The 21587-nt window shown below is 50.2% G+C and overlaps 4 protein-coding genes across 4 annotated transcripts; 2 read left to right on the forward strand and 2 right to left on the reverse strand.

The window, feature by feature from the left end:
• Positions 1-35: 35 nt before the first annotated feature.
• On the forward strand, positions 36-1349 carry PV06_02059 (ornithine carbamoyltransferase). Its single transcript, XM_016402706.1, has one exon. It carries the CDS (start codon positions 121-123, stop codon positions 1162-1164), a length of 1044 nt encoding a protein of 347 aa, XP_016266603.1. The 5' UTR covers positions 36-120; the 3' UTR covers positions 1165-1349.
• Positions 1350-3856: 2507 nt separating this feature from the next.
• Positions 3857-6482, forward strand: PV06_02060 (uncharacterized protein). Its single transcript, XM_016402707.1, has 2 exons — positions 3857-4034; positions 4146-6482. The coding sequence occupies exons 1-2, from the start codon at positions 4029-4031 to the stop codon at positions 5325-5327; spliced, it is 1188 nt and encodes a 395-aa protein (XP_016266604.1). The 5' UTR covers positions 3857-4028; the 3' UTR covers positions 5328-6482.
• PV06_02061 (uncharacterized protein) lies at positions 5500-6709 on the reverse strand (the record flags this gene model as incomplete). The annotated part of the gene is made up of 5 exons (XM_016402708.1): positions 5500-5724; positions 5777-5892; positions 5939-6039; positions 6096-6282; positions 6328-6709. 5 exons carry the CDS (start codon positions 6707-6709, stop codon positions 5500-5502), a joined length of 1011 nt encoding a protein of 336 aa, XP_016266605.1.
• A 521-nt stretch (positions 6710-7230) lies between these two features.
• PV06_02062 (uncharacterized protein) lies at positions 7231-10258 on the reverse strand (the record flags this gene model as incomplete). Its single annotated transcript, XM_016402709.1, has 6 exons — positions 7231-8079; positions 8214-8378; positions 8478-8673; positions 8746-8911; positions 9025-9091; positions 9183-10258. 6 exons carry the CDS (start codon positions 10256-10258, stop codon positions 7518-7520), a joined length of 2232 nt encoding a protein of 743 aa, XP_016266606.1. The 3' UTR covers positions 7231-7517.
• Between the last annotated feature and the right edge of the window lie 11329 nt (positions 10259-21587).

The following is a 21587-nucleotide window of genomic DNA, read 5'->3' on the forward strand; positions in this document are numbered from 1 at the left end:
AAAATCCTCCAACTGCGCATCAGTGAATGATGTGACTCAGAATTCCTTTTACCAGTCAACTACGAGTACATCTCGTGGGAGATGTTTCACGGCCGCCGTCTATCCTGAACTTCAGCAAACATGCCACCTCTTCGCCCCTCCCTCGTCCGACCGCTGCAGCGACAAAGTCGCTCATTATTCTCAACCTCCGCTTCTTCCTCTGGACCTCGACATCTTCTTTCCCTTTCGGAGGTCACGTCGACAGAACTGGCCACGCTGGTGAACAATGCCACCCACCACAAAACCCACAGAGCAGATGCAGCATGGCCACTGCGAAATTCTCTTTACGGCCAGACCGTCGCACTCCTCTTCTCCAAACTCTCCACCCGCACGCGAGTGTCGACCGAAGGCGCCATAGCCTCGATGGGCGGACATCCCATGTTCTTGGGGAAGAATGACATACAACTCGGAGTCAATGAGTCACTGTACGACACGTCCAAAGTGATATCGAGCATGGTGTCGTCCATCGTGGCGCGAGTCGGTCCACACGCGGACATTGCGAACCTGGCCAAGGACTCGTCCGTGCCGGTGATAAACGCACTTTGCGACACATACCATCCCATGCAAATCATTGCGGACTTTGCGACCCTCACACAAAGCTTCAATTCGTCGGCGGAGAACCTCAAGGGATTGAAGATTGCCTGGGTGGGTGACGCCAACAACGTGCTGTTCGACATGTGCATCGGCGCGAAGAAGTTGGGCATCAACATGGCCGTTGCCACACCCGAAGGCTATGAGATTCCGGACAGAATGAAACAAGAAATCAATAGTACCAAAGGCGACGGGAAACTGGAGGAGACCAACGTGCCCGAAGAAGCGGTCAACAAATGCGATGTCATCGTCACCGACACGTGGATCTCAATGGGCCAGGAGGAAGAAAAGGTTAAGCGATTAAAGGCCTTCGAAGGGTATCAGGTCACCAATGCTATGGCTGAACGAGGCGGAGCGAACGAGTCTTGGAAGTTCATGCACTGTCTGCCGCGACATGCCGAGGAGGTCAATGATGAAGTCTTCTACGGTGATAGATCGCTGGTTTTCCCAGAGGCTCAAAATCGGTTGTGGTCTGCTATCGCCACGCTGGAAGCATTCGTGGTAAATAAGGGCGAGATCCGGAAAAGTTCATAGACTCCCGGAAAGAAAGACATTCTTGAAAAGTTTGGCCGAGTAGATGGGAAGTATCGAGCCGCTCTGGTTCGTCTGAGTTTATATATATATATCGCTTGATCTCGAGCATGATATCAATTTGACTGGATGTCTGTGGAAGTATATGCTAGGAAGCAATCCATGACCAGATCGTCTTCCTTGGCCCCAATTTTGGAGTTTGGTATTCCTGTCATAATTTTGGAGTCCTTGCTTCGTATTCTTCACTTCGTTTATTATTTTCTCTTCGGGCAATCTCACGCCCACGGTATCAACACTATCGGATACGTTGATCCAAACATTTGATGGAAAGTAAATATTGATGTCTCTTCACGGAGATGAAGCCATGCACAACACTTCATGTGATCTTTCGAGCATACCAACAACGCACCGCCGGTGGCTGTGCCTGGCAATGCTGCGCCCGCCCTTCGGCGGAACCGTATCCCCGGCTGGTGAAGGCAGAAATACCAAATTCTGGAGATAGATTCCTTTTTGATTGTCATCTACTCTCAAGCAATGGCGTACCGTCATAAGAATCTCGCATCGCCCGCTGATGAGATTCGGCTTCTCACGATTGTCCCAGGGCTAGCAACCCAAGGTATCCGGTGCTCGATAGCCCACCATCTTGTGATCACAGCACCCGGGTACGAGGCACTCTCATACATGTGGGGTTCTCAAGATGATGCTGTCGAGATTTTACTTGAAGACGATCGACACCAGGGTATGTTCCGTGTTACCCAAAATCTGTACCAGGCATTATGTCGCCTGAGGTACGAGCGTCGGGAGCGAGTAGTATGGATCGATGCCGTCAGTATCAATCAAGATGACAACACCGAAAAAAGCTCACAAGTTCCGCAAATGAGGAAGATTTTCCACAATGCTAAAGGTGTCGTTGTCTGGCTTGGTGATGCCGACGAAGACAGCGACAGAGCGATGGAATGGATCGAACAAACATTCCAAGACGTTGACCCTGCCTTCTTCAAGAGCAGCATCATCGATCTCCAGTACGCGAAAATTTCATGGAGGCCATGCAGAATCCGGCTCTTGACAACGTATGGGCCGCCCTCAGGAACCTTCTCTGGCGGCGGTTCTGGGTAAGAGTGTGGATTATCCAGGAAATAGCATTTGCACAGAAACTGCTCTTGTGCTGTGGCAGCAAATCCATTCCCTGGGACTGGTTGATAGAAGTTCTACGCCAACTAAGGTTCAACCGCGCCCGTGCTGACCAAAGCCGAAGACTACCAGACGCTTTAGAAGAGGTACTCGATTACAGCACTCCTTGAATGGTGAACGCTCTACGACGAACGAGGGCAAATCCCAAAACTCCCGACTGGTTCTTGGGGGTCTTGCAGACATTCTGGTCTTCCAAGTCTGAAAAGCCGCAGGACCAGATCTACGCTCTTCTCGGTTTCTTGGAGGAATCTACGAGACCGTACGACGGCGTGTTTCACGTCGACTATGAACGGACGGTTGAAGAGGTCTTTACGGATGTGGTTGACTACTGCATTTCAGCACCCCGAAGTGTCGACGAATTATCCAACCAGCTAGAGAACCCCGGGCAGGATCTAAATGCGTCTGAAGGTGTGGGCATTGTGTCCTTCGGGCAGTATCGGCTGACGAAGCGGGCTCATGGTCCGCTGAATATTCTCTGTGCTTCTTTCTCACTTCACCACGATCCAGGGTGGCCATCATGGTTGCCAGATTGGCGGCACTTTCGCGGCGTTTATTCAATCGATCACCTCACAAGCAGTCGGTTTCGGGCAAGCGCAGATCGCCCTACCGAATACAGGTTTTCCCCTGATCGCCGAGCAATTACGATAACCGGCCACAAGATCGATACCATAAAGGAACCCTCAGATTACGTGACACAGTGCTGGACCGCCCTCGGCGAGAGACTAACCTATGCAAGAGGCTCCAGACCATTAATCAAGCAAGTCCGAGGATGGATGGACTTTGCTGGGACTCGCGGAGGCGCCGCTGCAGGTGCGGGAGTCAGTGATACAGAAAGGTTCTGGCGCACTCTGGTATTCGATTCAGGACCGAGACTCTGGACGGATGAAGTGCCGACATCATGGTGCGAGATGAGCCTTGAAAGCCTCGAGAATTCACTCGACGACGATGACATGTTCGAAGAAGCGAGCTTGCTAAGATGGTTGCAGTCTACAACTCACTTTCGTATGTTCACCGTGTCATCGACCAATCGCTATCTCATGGTCCCTTTCCACGCGGTCGAAGGTGACGTAGTATGTATCCTGCTCGGTTGCGATGTGCCTGTAGTACTGAGGGAGGTTGATGGGTATTGGCTATGGGTCGGAGACTGCTTCTGTATGGATTGGATGCACGGAGAAGTTCTTCCACCTGATGGGGTGGGTCTGCAAACATTCGAACTTCATTGATGCTGGAGATGAGTAGGAATTTTGACTCTTCTACTCCAACTGCCTTGTGTCAACTGGAGATTAAATCTTGACGAGCCCTTCCTACCTAAGGACTTCGTAGGTAGGATAGGCGTTGATATTGTATCCACTGAACATACCATATGTAGGGGAGGGAGTACGGTCATATGAGCACTGGGTACAGTATATCTCGGCTAACCTGCCTCATGTTTAGTTGTCACTCCTTTCACATGCCTCGGTTTCCATCATCCACGCCACCACAAACTACTCATCACCACCACCACCTTCGTCGTGTTCTTTTCTCTGAGAACAATATATACCTCTTTTATCTTCGCCATTTTGCCATTTTGAAGGCTGAAGAACTTGCTCCCACCCTGCTCCTGTTGCCTACTTTGTCTTACCACCTGACCTACCTCAAATTGGTCGCGCGCACCGTCCACCTCAACACCTAGGGCAATGGAGGTACGTTACTACTTCTTCTTCCATTTGGCATTTTATAGTTCTACTGCCAGCCGGGGCAAAACACCCTCCCCAAGAAACGCAAACACTGACACTCTTTGTGCTATGCCGCAGTCGCCCTCATTATCCAGATCTTCTTCATTCGCACCCGGTCCACATCGCCGCTCCCACCCCAACTTACACCACCTCTCCCTCGCACCCTTGACGCCCAAATACCCCATCGACCCGGCCGACTACGCCGCCTACTTCGACCCGTCGACCAGCGAACTGCACACGACCACGTCAATCTCTCAGATCTCCAGCCTGCCGTCTCCAAGTGGGATCCTGACTTCTCATTCCGCGGCACACTCGCGCGCGAGTTCTCGCACCCGTCTACGGAAAAAGATCCGCAGTGCCGTATCTGTTCATGACACATCCGCCGCCGCCGCACATGCTCCTCACGCGCACGCGCATTTCGCCGGAGCTGGTGGTCTCGCAACACCCTCGGGGGCCCTGACGAGCGAAGGATTTGGACATCGAAACATCAACGCGTCCAGGTCCGGTCTCCTGCATCTCCACACGTCCGAATCGTCATGGCTGATCCAGACTGGTCTCGCGCTGACCGAGGGATCGCGCGAGTCCAAGGGCCAATCGTGGCTTGGGAAACGCGACTCTTCGACTTCGTTGCATTCCCCCGCTACGACGACGAACGCGGAGGAGAGGGATTTCAACCACAACCAAAGATTACATCCCCGCTCTGGCCGGGTCACGCCGAGTTTGTCCAGACGGAGCAGTCACGCAGGCAGACGCAGTCGAAGGTCGCTGGCCATGACACCCGCTCCCCAGACATCCATGGACGAAGAGGCGATGCCGCACTGGGACGACGCACAGACTCAAGCGGAGATTGCGGCGCAAGTGGAGAGTGAATTCGCAGACGAGTTCGAGGACGACCCGTACGGAGTACTAGATTTTGAAGGGCAATTCGACAGTGAAGACGAGGAAGACGTCCGGCGCGAAATCTCACGGTACAGGCTGGGGCGGTGGATGGACGGTGTGGTGGACGTCTTTCTGAGGCTGGAGGAGTTTCCGGATTCCGAAGGTGGCAGTAAAAGTGCACGAGATCATGATGTTGACTTGGAAGCTGGAAACCAAAAGCCTGAAATGTCTGATGTTGAAACTACAGTTCAGGTAAAAGATGCCGACGCTGCTAGTGCGGTTTCTGATGCTTCTATTGAGCCTCCGCCTGATAAACCATCCGGTGTTTGGGATGATGTGGTCTGGTTTGGACGCCTCTTGGTCCGCACAGTCAGGTCATAGGACTCTTCATGATATTATGTTTCCCGAGTTCCGATACCAAGAGCTCCGCCGCATTTGCTATCGTCATATTTGGCACCATGAATCTCCGACCGAAATACCTCCAAAATGCTGCTGATGTCTTCTTCAGACTCCGAGTTGAGTCATCTCTTTCTCCTTGAATGGGACTTAGTCTTTAGTCAGACAAGTCAATGACCTCCGGCTCGATACAGGGCTTCTTCTCTGAGCGCACGACCACGATATCATTGTCATTGTCTTCATTTGGGTCGGCAGCCTCACGCTTCAGTCTAGGGATTAACATACCGTTGGCATTGACTGAGGTAGCTTCTTTCTTGATCTTGAAGTCTGGATCTTGCTTGATTTTGGTCTTCGTCTCTTGACGACTGAGTTTAAGCTCGGCCTACAGCTGAGCATTAGTGCAACCTCACTAAGATGGCCGGAAGTTACTTTACCTGCTGGCGTGTTACAAGCACTCTCAGCTCCTCGTTCGACAAAGTGTTGATATCTCTTTGTTCCAGTGGGACGGGACTTGGTGTTCTTGGAATGACTCCGAGTTTTTGCAAGTCACCTACACGTGTCAGCTATGGTGCATATAGAAAACATTTGTGGCATACGCTTGGTTCTGTATAGAAACACGAAGATGGCAAGAGGATATTGATCAACCTGCACCCCATTTCTGACTCTGTTTCTTTCGGCAGGACGCTCTGGACCTAGACTAGGCAGTGTCTCTTAGCACAAGCCTTACGCCATGAACAGCAAACCATGTCTTACCCTATGGTGGATCCGACCGCCTGACCTTTGAGTGCCTTTTGAGGAACAGGCCCTTCATTCAACCTGGACCTCTCCTGTCTTTTGTGTGGCCTAGAAACCGTTTTCTTTCGTTCGGCAACCACCCTGATGGTCCCCAGTTGAGCATACTTCTTGAAGTCTTCAGTGCCCTGGAGAGGTGCTTCTTCGGCTGGGGCATGTCAGCGCCGTGCCACTGGTTGCTCGAGCGACTTACTGGTTTGCAATTCTTTCCAGAAGAAGTGCTTCTCTATCGACGTATGGTCATTGACATCATATTGCGCACCATATCTGGTGGCGGATAGTGATCCTTTCATCACATATCTCAAATGGTCGAAGACTGATCCTGCTAGGTATGTACCATCGAAGTATGATCTGAGTCCAATGTAATCAGCCGTGCCAAAATCTTGACCCGCTAGTAGCTTGTAATGTATGGCAAACTCTTCTCCAGGCGTCGACTCGATGTATTTGACAAACATGGGTGCGTTTCCATTTTTAGCGGCCTCGTGGTTCTCGACGACGTCTGGATCAACGGTGTATTCTGGCAACACCCGTCCACCGCTGGAGACTGTCACCTCGATCTTGCCAAGGACAGCCATATTAGCGAGATGGACTTGTATCTCGCATGAGAGAGGTTGTTGTTGTTGAAAGACGAGAAAGTTGTCGCAATATGAAAGATGGAAGGAGCAAAAGTGGAATGGTAAGCGAAATCGGGAAGAAGGTAGACCGGGGTGTGATCAAGTTATCAACTGACTCACGGGTGTCTATGGTCTCATCTACCCTTCATCATCCCAAAAACAGGCAAGGAAGATGTAAAGCAAACAGTACAATGAAAGTAAAGTGAGCGAATTCCAGCCAAGTGAAATGGTATGCCTTAGTAGGAGTGAGACAAAGACAAAACAACAGAAGAAGACTCATCCCGAAACCCCTCTTTCGAAGAAGGAGACTGATTATGGGAATTAGCAAACCATGGTAGAGTGCTCCGTAGAAACCTGATTACTTGAAAAGGGGAAAACACTCGATGAGACTTCGAAGCCCTGACCACTCCATCACCTAGCTATTACAAAAAACTCTCCCCAAGAACATTGCTCAAGATCACAGTCGAGACAATGTTGGTAAACAATTCAGCTAATATAACCTTAGAAAGGGGGTTAGAGAATAAGGCATCCAGACTAGAGTTCCATTGTTGGACAAAGTTATTTTTCCCCCCAACATTTGAAGTCATTGATACCTAGCAAATAAGACCTCTGTATTGAGATACAGGAAGAGTTTACTCTGTGGTGTCAAGGGATGTATACAAAATCCATCCTTCGGGACAGAAACGACCCTTTTTCTACCACCATAGGTAAGTAACGGCGTATGGAATTCGTCCAGAAGATGTGGGATTTCCTCCACCAGGTTGGTTGGCTATGTTGGCCATGTCGGGAGATCTTCCCAATCTAGATCTTCCAGTGGCAGTGGCATCATGAACGGGTCAAGAAAGTTTTCCGATGTCAACATGCCGGACATGAATTGCTGGAGCATTCCGGAATGTTGGTCGGGCTGAGCATCATCGGGCACGGAATTTGTTGCAGCTTGCTCGCAAGAGAGTGGTGGGAGAGACGACATGGCCGTGTCGTTATTATCATCGAGAGTGTTGGTAACGTCAGTGGTGGTGCTGTTGTTCGTCGGTTCAGCGGCTCCTTGTAGAGTCATGTTATCCGGACGAAGCTGAGTGGTGGTTGTCCACGGTCCCTGATTGTGGCCCTCGAATGACGAGGCGCCGCCGTTGTTGTCTCCGACCTCCAGCCAGTGTAGTAGGCTGCTGAATAGTCGATACATCCAGTCCACAAACGGCCAATAGTCTCGAAACTCTGCAAGACCTAACAGGCACATCTTGGATTTGTGTTGAAGGACCCTCCTCCGTGCTCCCTGGCTTTGCTCCATCGAAACGATATGGATGGTGAAGGAGGCAAAAATCACCGCGATTCTGTATCGTTCCCGTTAGAAAAATAAGGAAGTCAATGTCACTTGGCCAACAAACGCAATGCCAATGTGGAGATGAAATCGAAGACACTCCGTAGAGCACAACAACCACATGTCTTGAAAAAAGGTCGGGCTTACAAATGTACTTGTGCCCGCGGCAGGAGACCCTCGCTAAGTAATTCTTCGACGATACGAGTCACGACATTGGCAGACGCCGGGACCATTGAGTGGGTGGTGGTGGTCTCGTTCTTTTGTTTCGAGTAGTCCAGGAAGCCTTTTCGATGTAGTATAATCCGGCAGAAACTGATATCACGGTTTATTTTCATCGTCAGCCACAATACCAAACGCTAGCAAAAAGGAGAAAACGGGAGATGACAAGAACGGCAGGATGATGACACATACTGCAGACCCAGCATGAGCATTGCTGCAAACAGCATGGCTTGTGGGCCACGCTCTTCTCCTTCGCGGTATCGTAGCTCCTCGGGCAACTGCTTTTCCCAAGCCGAAAGATCATCATCGATGGCTCCTTTGGATTCAATAATGGGAGGATCTCTGTGAATTTGACGGGACGATCGGACGGCTCGAATCGCTCTGCCGACTTTAACCAATAGTATTAGCTTTGAGTCCCTCTCGCATGGGACTTTGGGGGGAAGAGTGTGTATGTGTGTACTTAGAGTCGCCAATTTAATCATTTCAATGCAATGCATAGCTCCTAGGGGTGGTATTTCGTTTTCGTCGCATTCAAAATCAGTCAGGCATAACGGTTCAACGTCGCAATCGTCGTCATTAATGATCATGGGTCGGCCCACGGACGCAGCATCGAAATGATCGCGTACCTAGAGAGTACATAACTTAGTGAACCCATTTTTCCCTCTCTCTCTCTCTCTCTCTCTCTCTCTCTTTCTGTGTGTGTTGACAGGGTTTCTGCGTAATCGAATATATGGCTTACATATAAAGTCCACCAGATGCGTTTCCAGAGCTTTCTGTCTTTGGTGGATAGATGAGAGTTCTTGGTTCTGAGAGATGAAAGAAATGACAGTCAGTCAATATATTCGTGCTCTCTCACGATGTGTGTATAGATAAAGCGTGGGGGATTGGATCACATACGACCGATGCATGCCAGTCACTTGTGCCAGATGTATAGATGCCGCCAGCCAGTGGCTGAAGTCCTTTTTGTCCATGGGACTCCCCCACCAGAAACACATGAGGAAGAGAACCTGCACAATCGTGACCCGATCCTGTTCGTGATCCGCGTCGTACAGCGCTCTGACCCGCCTGTAAAGGGTAGATTGAGCGGCTCGGCGACTTGGCCAGAATTGTACGATGATGCTTTCGTCACAGCAGGTGGTGCCGGCAAATAGTAATGCCTGGAGGAGAATGATGGGTGCTTGACCCCTGTCGAAGTCGTCAAGAAACCTCTCTTTATCGAGGATGGGTTGTAAAGGATAAAGCCAGGTGAAGTACGCGTCGAGGAGTTTCCTTTGGATGTCGGGAGGTGGCAATGAAAAGGCCCCTTTCCTCTGGAGTAGGTTGATTTCTTCCAGCTGCACGTCGAGATCATCATCCTGTGGAATGTCGTGCGGCTGATCCCTGACCGTCGGAGGCACTGAATAATGGATGTTGTTACTGTCCACTACCAATCGGGTGGTGCTCAGAAGCTGTCGGTTTTCAGGATACCTCGATTTGCTGCTACGAGCTCTTCGAAGGCTATCAGACCAGATCGACTCGTCTCCAAAATATAAGACTCTGTCGGTGGTCGTTTTGGTAGTCTGGCCAGGTTCATTCTTGTCCTGCTGCGTGGTATCTGTCAATCGTACGAGGATCATCTCCGACCCTTCTTCCTGGGCCGGGGTGCTCTTGTTGGAACGAGGCGAAAATGAAAGGTCTTCGCCTGCCACTGCGGATAGACTGAGAGCGATGCCGTCTTGTATGTTCTGATGGTGATCGGAGTGCTCTAATGGCTGTGTATGTGACAATCGGGGAAAGTTGGAACGATGTTGATGATGGCGGGCGGAAGTGCCACTCCCCTTGGCTCTTTCACACTGTGTTGGTTGAGACTGCGGAAGGAGTTCTTGATACATTGTATTTGTAGGTATTCCGAGATCGCATTCTTTATTGGCATCCAGACAAGCTTGACACTGATATTGACCGTAGTTCCCTCCCCTGGCGGAGGTCTCTGGCATCTTGCATCGTATATGGCGAGAATTGCAGTATTTACACGCCAACTTGCGCTTTCGCCGACGGTACGCACGACTCGAGCTTTGCTCCATTGCTGAATAACTGGTGTTAAGGGCAGGAGGGATGATTCAACTCGTATTGCGAAAGTAATACAATACGTAAGGTGAGATTAAAGTAATACTGTCCAGGGAGAGAAGCCGTGGGTGTGACCACTGCTTTTTATTACTAATGTCAAGGAACCCCACACTTTTGGACCGCTGAGGACGCGGGTTGACGCAGATCTGGAGATAGAGATCTTGGGCCGGGAGGACGACTGAGCGAGCATGCTCGCCCTTCCAGACGGTCACTTGCAGCATCAATCAGATCAACAATCGCTTGCTACTCAAGAACTGATTCTTGGCCACCGCACATGTAGACGCCGGGTTCAGATTGTTCTTGTGCGTGGAACAATTGGGAAGATTATCTCTGTCGGAAGCCTCTTTGGATACTTCTGTTTCATTTGAATCAGATTCGGAGTATTGATCAAGCCCCAGCTTTGTAGTAGTTCGTCTGATCTAATCATTGGTCATTCTATCAAGAAAAACGGAATTTGCCAGTGGTAACTCTTAGCCTGAGGGTAGCTAGAGCACATCATCCCGCGCGTCCTTTTCCTTACTTCAAAGTACACGTTAAAGCTGTTAGCTGGATCGAAGACATACTCCGTACTGTGCGAGCAGAAACTGTGATCTTCGGGTTCCGAACCACTTTGTCTCAAGCCTAATCGTAGCCCAAAATGTATACGCCACTGTGGCCCTCTCACCACTTTCGCCGAAACAACTGAGCCAACATTTCGGCGAAATGTGGCCCACTTAATTCTGAAGCAGAATTATTCTGCTGTACCTAGCACAAGTGCTTGTTCCATGTTCCCTGTCAGAGGTCTAAGACCAAGTTCTCGTTGCTTGAGACTTTGGTACTGACTTGCCTTCTGGCGGTCGAAATCCTCCTTATGTGTTGCACGCTCTGACCCAAGCACCATCCACCGGCAACTCAACACCGCTCACGTAACTTGCTCGCTCACTTGCCAGCCACACTGCCGCTTCGGCCAGCTCTTCAGCAGTACCCATTCGTCTGAATGGGATCAGGCTGACGAGCTTGTTGTAGTCTGTACCTGCTGCTTTTGCCTTTTCCACTAACGGGGTACTGATGAAACCCGGGCAGATGGCGTTGACTCTGATCCCGTCCTCCGCGTACGCTACAGCATCCGTCCTTGTCAGTCCCAACACTCCCGATTTCGAGGCGGGATAAGCCCCGGCCGTTGCATGCGCTGTGATACCAAAAATACTGCTGATGTTGACGATAGCCCCTCGCTGTGTCACCATTCCTTCGGCATGATTGCGAGTTTTCAGAGTAGGCTCTTGATTCAGGAACTGGCGGATCTGCGCCCTTTCGCAAAGCCACAAGCCTCTGAGGTTGATGTTTATGACTCGGTCGAATGCCTCCGTCTCCAGCTCATGCGTTCGTAATCTGGGTCTACTTGTCACGCCGGCACTATTGATGCAATAATGAATCGCTCCAAAGCTAGTGACGGCAGCCTCGACCATCTGGGTGACGTCGACCTCTTTGCTCATATCGCCGACGAATAGAACGGTCTCAACAGAAGCTTCGATGCTCTTGAGCTCGTCTGAGACCTCCTCCAGACCACTTCCAGTCAAGTCCGCGAGCACAAGCCTTGTACATCCTTCCTCGACCAGGATCTTGGCACATGCTCGTCCGATACCAGATGCTGCTCCGGTGACCAGGCCGACCCTTATGTCGTGGTTAGTTGAGCGGCACCTTTCCGTGGGAAATAGAATCTTACCCTGTCATCAAAAGGGGTGCCATTGTTGAACGTGACAAGTGGTTAGAGCGGGGTTGGTGTAGTGATCGTCGTTTCTGTTGCAAAGTGCTGCGCTTTATATTCACTACAGGCGTTTCCGACTCCCACTACAAGCCGCCTCGTGAAGGCCTTTCGGAATATCGAGATCTACGTCATATTACCAGTGCTAGTTGTAAGATCGTAGATATGATCCTGGCTCTTGTACGTTTTTTTCGGCGAACTTTGAGCCAGGCCCCTACCAGCATTGGTAGAGCCAACGATGTCGAAACTGATGGTTAGCTAGAGTGATCTACTGTCGAGCTCCAACAAGGCCGAAAGATCTCGGTGCACATAGTGGTGTAGCCTCGAATGCTGCATCTGGACCCCCTGACTCATGTCGATGCCCTGCTCAAGGATGGTGGTTTCGCCGAAGCTTCCAAATTATGAGTGAGCCTAGATCGGCTTTACTATCCGGCTCGTCTTCCCTTTCCAGGTTCTCAAGTTCGGTATCTGTGTAAGACTAGACCCTACTTGGACCTGATGAATAAGAGCCACGTTGAAGGATGAGAACCTGGAGTTAACCGTCCTGGAAACGGGGCGAAATAAAGGAGTCGAGACATTTACCCGTTGTCGAAGACATACACACACTCTCTGCCAACTCAATATCAACGCTCTTGGAAGTTAGTTTCCATCCAAAATCTGCGATAGGACACTGCTTGGTCGTCTGTTATATCACTGAATCTATGGGGGGACGTTTCAACGAGGCAGTGGTATTTATCACTGGGGGTACCTCTGGGTTGGGAGCACAGACCTGCGAACGGTTCCTGGGTGAAGGCGCCACTGTCTTTGTGACGGATCTGAAGGTATTTTCTCCATGGTACATCAAGACGTCGAAGATCTCGGGGAGTCTGGCCAGGCTCAAACCGACAGACAAGACACCATTGTCCGCCGCCATACCTCTATCTGTTGCAAACTACTGACGAGAATCAACCACGAAGGAACGGGATGCAATTCAGCGCTTTGGTCCGAATGCTCACTTTCATCCATGCGATGTCTCAGGTAAACAATTCGTCTTAATGTCCTTGTCCACCTTTATACGGATCGTATGATTGCACTGACACTGAGAACACGTTTAGACCCAAAGTCCTGCTTTGCCGCTGTCGATGCTTGCATCGCGAGATTCAATAAAATTGATGTCCTCTTCCACAACGCCGCCATGCTGAGCCCGATAGTCTCTGTGGTCGAACATGACGTTGACGTGTTCAATAAAGTCATCATGACCAACCTCTGTGGCGCCTTTTACCTTGCCAAAGCTGTCATTCCGCACATGAAAAAGGTGGGAAAAGGAATGATTGTGAATACTGCCAGTATCTCTGGCATTGGTGGAGATTATGGTCTTTCCTCCTACAATGCCGCAAAAGGCGGATTGATCAACCTTACACGAACAATCGCCATAGACCATGCACGGGATGGAATTCGTGCGGTAACAGTTTGTCCCGGATTTATGAACACTCCAATGACGCAAGAGACCCTGAAAAATGAAGAATTGAGAGAAGAGTTGTTCGAGAGCATACCCATGAACCGCGGAGGGCATCCGAACGAAGTGGCACAGCTGGTTCTTTTTCTGGCTTCAGATGAAGCATCTTATATTACTGGCCATCGTGAGGTTCCCATCCCAAGTGTGTCTGGTCATCTGGTCACCACTGACTAAACGCAGCGTTTATCGTGGACGGTGGATGGATTGCTCGTAACCCAAGTCCAAATTGGCAGAGGTACATTGGCGAAGCCTGAAGTGGTACTCCCAAGGATTGGCAAAGAGGCCTTGAGCATCTCAAAAACACGAGATAGCATATGATATCAATACCCAAGGCGGAGAACCATGTACAAGGATGCTGAGGCTGCAAGAAGGAAGCAAGTGTGGACCGCGTGTCACGCATGAGAGCTCAATACCTCGTCTTGATGCTGTGCACTGTGATTGTATCCGTGAAAGCAAGTAGAGATTACCAATCACCTTTATTTTCACAGTTCCAAGCCTTGAGCACCGGTCTGGAGAGTCCCCTGGATGAGCGCAGACTGTCAAATTCGCCGAATAGCAAAGATTATCCGCGCCAACGTTAACTCGGCATTGACATCATCTGGCGGGGTGTTTCCAAGTATATCTTGAAGCTATGCGTAATCGCGAGTCTATCTCCTGTTCCAAGATTGTCAAATATCATGGCTCACACGACAAGCAAGACATACCAAGTACGCTCAGAAGGCATTTTTCGCGGCTTGCCCGTCATCGATCCTACTCAGAAGAATCTTCGAGCGATCGTTGTCGGCGCCAGTGGTCAATCCGGCCAACCAGTGGTTGATGTGCTTAGCTCCAGTCCGGACCGATGGGAGAAGATATATGCCCTGTCGAGGAGACCACCAGCAACAGAGGCGAAGAACGTCGAGCACGTAGCCGTGGATTTGCTCTGGGAGCCTGATCAAATTGCTAGTGCCTTACGGAAACACAAAGTCCAGGCGTAAGGTTACATTTCTACAGGTCCTGTTTTGTGTACTGGGGAAAAGGAATTGACATTGCTACCTACTCAGTGATTACATCTTCTACTTCGGCTATGTACAGGTTGCAAGGCAAGGGGTCGACTCGGAGGTGTTTGGGGATGCAAATCACTTGGCCGAAACTAATGGTGAGAGACTTCCATCCGACACGCAGGTGAACCCGTTCTAAACGGTTCCATTGTAGGACGACTCTTTGAGAATTTTCTTTCCGCCTTGGACCAGGCAGATGTTCAGCCAAGGCGAATCGTGCTTCAGACTGGAGGGAAGAACTACGGCGTTCACCAAGGCCACGTGAACGTCCCTCTGACTGAAGGAGCTCCTAGGGTAGAGTTAGAGCCCAACTTCTATTACACCCAAGAAGATTTATTGGTGAAGTATTCCCAAACCCACCCTGGGGTCAGCTACAACGTTACAATGCCGCAGTGGATTCTGGCAGCCGTCGCCGGTACAGATATGACCATCTTCTATCCGCTGGCAGTCTATGCTGTCATTCAGCGAAAGCTCAACCAACCCCTGAGGTATCCTGGTGATTTGCTATCTTGGGACAACAATCATCCTATATCCTCGGGTTTCATTCTTGGTACATTTTACGAATGGTTGGTGTTGACTGAAGGCACCGCGGGGGAGTCTTTCAACATCACCGATGGCTCCGAGTTCACTTTCTCCAAGCTATGGCCAATTCTGGCGTCCTGGTTTGACTTAAAGTGGCTTCCACCTAGGGAGGACGCCAGCTACCACGAGGTAGAGTTGCCATTTGTTCCGAGGGGGTATGTTGGAGACCTTGTCGTTTCCCTCACATTTGATCACTTGCTGATGTCGTATGTTAGATACGGCCCTAAGGGAAAGCTCCGGTCCACTTTTAGCTTCATCGATTGGGCAAAGGAGCCAGCAACTCGGCAAGCCTGGGCTGAGCTGAAGCAAGAATACGAACTCAAACCCGAGCCTTTACAAGACCCCGACAAGACATTTGCTTTCCTACAGTTCGCGCTCGAGCTGACCTGGTCCTGGCAAACAAGGTGAGAAGCGCTCAAAAATCATGTCGAAACCAAGATAAATTACTCATCATGATTCTAGTATGGACAAAGCCCGCAAGTTTGGTTGGCATGGCTCTGTAGACTCCATAGAATCCATACATGCGGTCTTCAAAAACTTCACGGAGATGAAAATGCTGCCACCTTTCTGAAATCGGAAGTCATGCAACAAAAACAACACGACTCATTTGGCGGTGTATTTTGTGGAGACAACAATGCAGTAGGTTTTACAAGTAGTGGCACTGCTGGTAGCTTAGACTGAAGCACAGCAATGGGAACATTGCATCTATGACTTCTAGCTTTTCTTTCAGGCACCCGCCCAAGTCCCAGGAGAATCTCGCGCAAGTTGTGGATCGCCATCTGCGATAGACCTACCTAGAAGTATACGAGAAATTTATCCATCGTTTCCGTGGCACTGTCTTGACTCTAGTTATTCCCCGACCGTCCTTTCCACTAGAATTTCACCTGCGGCAAGGCCGTTGCTCACCAAGTCAGTCGATTTCGCCGGGAACGTTATAACTTCGCCGAATCGTGTAGCGTCAGCACCTTACGAACTTCAGCACATGATGTGTACACCCGGGTCGGCACCGCAATAGCCGAATTGGTCGATATTGCAGCTCAAAATAATATAATCTTCTGCCGACAGATATCAAGGGTCAATGTAAACAGCGTCGAAACTCATCCGCAAGGCTACGCATGCTTTCTGCATCGCAGTTGTGTAACGACAGCAGAGCTAGAAACCAAAAAGATCAACGGGACCCAAACCAGTCATGATGCGTGTGCTTCTAACTGGTGGCTCTGGTTTCATCGCGGCCCATGTATTGGACTACCTCATCCAGCGAGGATTCAGTGTAGTGACGACGGTGCGCTCATCAGCCAAGGCAGACAAGATCAGGGCTGCGTACCCGACCGTAGGTACGGATCGACTGGATTTTGCGATAGTGGAAGACATTGCTCGAGAGGACGCCTTTGACGATGCCCTCACTTCTTTCACTCCGCCATTCGAGGCGGTGATCCACACGGCCAGTCCGTTCCACTTCAACGTCACGGATGTACAACGAGATCTCCTGGACCCTGCAATCAAGGGCACGACGGGTCTTTTTAGGTCCATCATCAAGAATGCGCCCACCGTCAAACACGTCGTCATCACTTCCTCCTTCGCCTCGATTGTGAATCCTTTCAAAGGATCATGGCCAGAACACACATACACCGAAGAAGACTGGAATCCCGTCACTCTACAACAGGCGTCGGAAAGCATCCCCAATGGTTACAGGGCAAGTAAAACTTTCGCCGAGAGAGCAGCGTGGGAGTTTGTGCAGCCACAACAGCAACAAAAGAAGGTGTCATCGTCCCCTGCATCCTCCTTCTCACTTACCACGTTTTGTCCCCCGATGGTCTTTGGGCCCGTGATGAGCCACAACCTCAGCAGCTTGGACAACCTCAACACCAGCAACCAAATCATCCGTGATCTGATTCAAGGAAAATACAAGGACGACAAGATGATCCCGGAGAACGCCACCTTCACGTGGGTGGACGTGCGTGACCTCGCGCTTTGCCACGTCCTGGCACTGGAGAAGCCCGATGAAGCCGCAAATCAACGCTTCTTGGTTGCCGCCGGCTACTTCTGCAACAGAGAGCTGGTGGAAATAATCAGAAAGGAACATAATGGACTGCGGGACCAGCTACCAGCCGAGAGTAGTCCCGGTGGTGGGTACCCAGAAGCCGGGCTGTACAAGATCGACAATAGCAAAGTCACAAAGATGCTGGGATTTTCGTGGAGGAAATTCGCCGACACAGTCACGGACACTGTGGACTCTCTACAAAAAGTATCCAACATCATGGGCTCTTGAGACTTTCTACATTAGGCCCACGATTTGAAAAAAAGGCATGCATTCTATACGTCTCAAAATGCGAGAATCTAGAGGCTGGGCGTCCCGGCCATCAGACAAGAGACATTCTTTTACACCTCTAGTTTGTATAGCTAGACAGTCCTTGGGGTCTTTGAGAGGCCCTTATGGAACATCTTGAACTCTTGATTTCATGCAGTTTGACACAAAAGCGTACCTATTTTACGAAGTACACAGCCGGAAAGATTACCAACCACAAACGAACTATCATCCAACACCGCTGACAAGTACCATGTTTGGACGACTTGCATATCAATGCCTGCGTATACGTATCTGGGATCTCATGTGACTTTGATTCCACAAAAGAGTTAGATATAGTGTTCCTACTGCAAGCTGTTGGCTGTGACTTTAGGACCCTCACATCGTGCACAAAACTAACTCTTGATTATATACAACATGTGATTGGGTGAATATGTCGACTTTGAAGTTTAATAATCGGATTTATTGAGCTCTTTCTGCTTGCCCCACTAGCTCTATCGATGAATCTGATATTGTAAGTGCTCAGCCTATCGCTTAAGTTCTTTGTGTCGAAATCGGTTGGTGAAGACCGTCCGGCGTTTCACCACCATCGAGAATCTATCCTTTGGCTCTTCGAGCTCTCCTTTATATCTCTAGAAGAGATCAGAGAAGCCCCTGCATATCACACCTATTCCATCATCTTAGACGGTGGGGTTGTGCTCCACCTCCCGTATTGCATTTTCTTCTGTGTGAAAGCCGAGGGCACGTTTCTTTTCGGCAAACTCACGTTCCATCTTGTACGCCAGGGGACTGTCGCTGGCGAAGAGAACGTCAAGATCCTCCAGATGACGATTCGCAGTTTCGACGTAGAAAAACCACACGGGAATGATCTGGATGAAGTTCATGACCGCGAACATGATAAAAACCCACCAACCCACGGCGCTGATGACGTACGGGATGACCTCGTTGATGACCGCACCCCAGAGGGCGAAAGACACCATGGACAGGGAGACACCTTTTGCTCGTGTGGCGAGAGGAAAGACCTCTGTAGGATATACCCAGCTGCGCAGCACATGTATCAACAGTCAGGAAGTCAAACGAGCCACACAAACACAGAAAGTTTGTTGAGTGACAACAGGAATGCAAGGGGAACATTGGGCACAGAGAGAGAGAGAGAGAGAGAGAGAGAGAGAGAGACCAACCAGCATGTGATCCAGGTACTGCCGAATCCGCAGGTATACAAGAACACGAACGCCACCACCGCGGCACCGTAGGCTCTTTTCTTTGACAAGTCGGTCTCGGCCGGGGTGTTGATGGCTTCTCTCGCGAGTGGCCCAGCAATGAGCAGCGAAGAGCCCATGATTACCAAACCGATCAACATCAGCTTTCGTCTCCCGGCTCGCTCGACAAAGTACATGCCGATTGGGACACTCAATGTGTAGGATATGAAGTTGAAGCCAGCCAGCATGGCAGGCAAGTTACCAGTGACTGAAGCGAGCGACATCAAGAAGAAGTGGATCAGCCAATAGAACTTCTTTTATTTGAATCAAAAAATTTCGACACCAAAAGAATATTGGAGTATAGGCACTCACATCCACTGAGACCGAAGATGATGGGTCCATAGGCTGCAATGGCATCTGGACCACAGAGCTTCTCCATCGCTTGGATACCCATGGCCAGAGCGACACGACGACGGGTATGCAGGGCATCCTTTTTCCATATCATGGAAAGAAAGCCATGGGCCGAGGACGTGGCCTCGATGCGAATAGCTTCTCGAATCTCGGCAAGTTCCTGCTCAATCGCCTGCTCCGAAGGTCGCAGGCGACAACGGTGAAGTACCTCTCGTGCTTCCTCGAAACGACCAGTTTTGGCTAGATGGCGGGGTGTCTCTGGAAAGAAATTGGCCGCGAGGAGGATCAAGATCAAAAACACCATCTGGAAGGCCTGGGGAAACCGCCAGGCAAACGGGAGAGACCTAGTCTTGAGAGCGGCGTATTCCATCCAATATGTCCTAACCCGAAAATGCTGCCCGTCAGTATATAGACGTTCCAGCCTTGAGAATTGGTTGATCTCTCTCTCTTTCCCCCCGTGTGTTTGTGTGCGGGTGTGAATTTAGGCAGGCAGGGGGAGGAGGTTAATTCAACTTACATGGTCGCCCCAGCGACGCACATGGTAAACTGCACCGAGACATATGCGCCCCGTAGGTTGTAGTCTGCAAGTTCCGAGGTCCAAATTGGGGCTATGGTGTTGAGGTGACCGCAACCTATGCCGCTGATAATGCGCGCGCAGACCATCCAAGAGAAGTTCTGAGCGGACGCCAAAAGACAGGCTCCCACTATCCCCCAGACGCAACCCAGCTGTATGGATTTGAGTCGTCCAATCTTGTCGGCATAGCTGCCGGCCAGAATCGCACCTATTTTCAAATAGCAATGAATCTCATGGTCAGCTAACACCCTTGATCCAGAGAGAGTGTCTTTTCCAAATGAACAAGGAAAACGCCACCTAGTCCAATCTTGAGAAATTGTTTCCTCGGTCGCAGGCAGGTACTCCTGAGGAACGAAGGTCGACAGGGGGTGGTGAGGTGGTAATATGTACCTATGAGGAAACCCAGGAACCAGAAGCTCACGATGCCTCCAACGCGAGCGGCATCACGATTCGTATCTCCGGCAGAATCCATGTGTTGCAGATAGTCCGGGTTGATATTGACCAGACTCATGACAGCAGCATCGTAGCCAAAGAATAGCAGACACGTCCCTGCGAGGCCAAGGATACATGACACCATGGGCATACCGGACAGTTTCAAGCATCTCGACCTTGAATAGCCTCCGGGGATATAACTTGCCCAGGGTGGTTCAGCTGCGAGAAATCAATCACACAAACGAGCGTCAGTGATCCTTTCCCGAATCACCTAGGACTGAAGCTCTTGACCGACCTTCTACATATTGCTCTGTGACGACAACGTTGGGCTGAACCTCCCAATTCTCGTATTCCACCTTGTCATCGCCCATGGCTGGCTGTGAGATGAGGCAGATTCTCGAACGTTCAAAACAGTGAAGGCTGTGAGTGAGACACGGTAGGTATATGATAGTGTCGTTGATAGAGAAAGACTTGGAAAATCATCCGGACAATGGCCACGTCAAATGTATGATATATGACCAGGATGAGGCAGGTCCCCCTGGAACACCCTTCCTATTGAACTCTGGGGTATAGATGCCAACGGAAGGTGAGATTCGCGGGGAAGAAGGGGGCTCGTCGCGGAGAAAATGCCCCACTTGTTTTGCGGACAACTTTCGCCGAAAATGGAAGCGGAGCTAAAAGCAGGTTGGCTTTCAAGGGGCCTTGAGGTTTAGAAGTCGGTAGCTGCATGTCGCCGGAGTCACCTGTCATCAAGGCCGGTTGGAGCTACAGATAGCATACAGTTGGGCAGTAAAATGTGACGCGTTCAATACCAGGGTCAGAGAACAAGACAGGATGACACAGAAAAGGGGTCTTTGTAGATTTCGTTGGTATTACCGTGAGGAAAGGTCAGACTAAGGACATCTATGTTGCCTGTAATATCATGTGAAGTTTGACTTTCTTCAATGCACGATGGCCGGAGGAAAGAATGGGAGAACTCATTTCGGCGAAAGAAGAGTAGGCCGGATTGTTCGGTGGTGCTGGTATTGGTGCAAGGGTAGTAATCGTACCGCTATATGCAAACCCAGTCATCAGCTATTCGAGTCATACTGTGTCTTCGCAGCGCGAGAGACGAGACGTCCACTAGTAAGCTAGGGCAACAGTTACTTATTCAGATCACACGACGCGAATCCTACAAAATATAGAGTGCGAACGTCAAAGGAGGGAGAAACGGTCATGGAGATCCCAAAACAATGTTGGGCAGCGGTTGTCGTGCGTAGAACGCCTGTATTATGAAGACATTCGTGGACGTCAACTTACAAAAGTCGGGCAGAAAAACGAAGGAGCAAACTTCTTCGTGGTTGTTGAGAAAGTTCCAGTGCCCAGCATCGGTTGGACTACTTACACCGGTTCATGAAAATTCCAGTTGCTGACGGAAACC

This window comes from Exophiala oligosperma, assembly GCF_000835515.1.
Source record: "Exophiala oligosperma strain CBS 72588 unplaced genomic scaffold supercont1.2, whole genome shotgun sequence".
Classification (NCBI taxonomy): Eukaryota; Fungi; Ascomycota; class Eurotiomycetes; order Chaetothyriales; family Herpotrichiellaceae; genus Exophiala; species Exophiala oligosperma.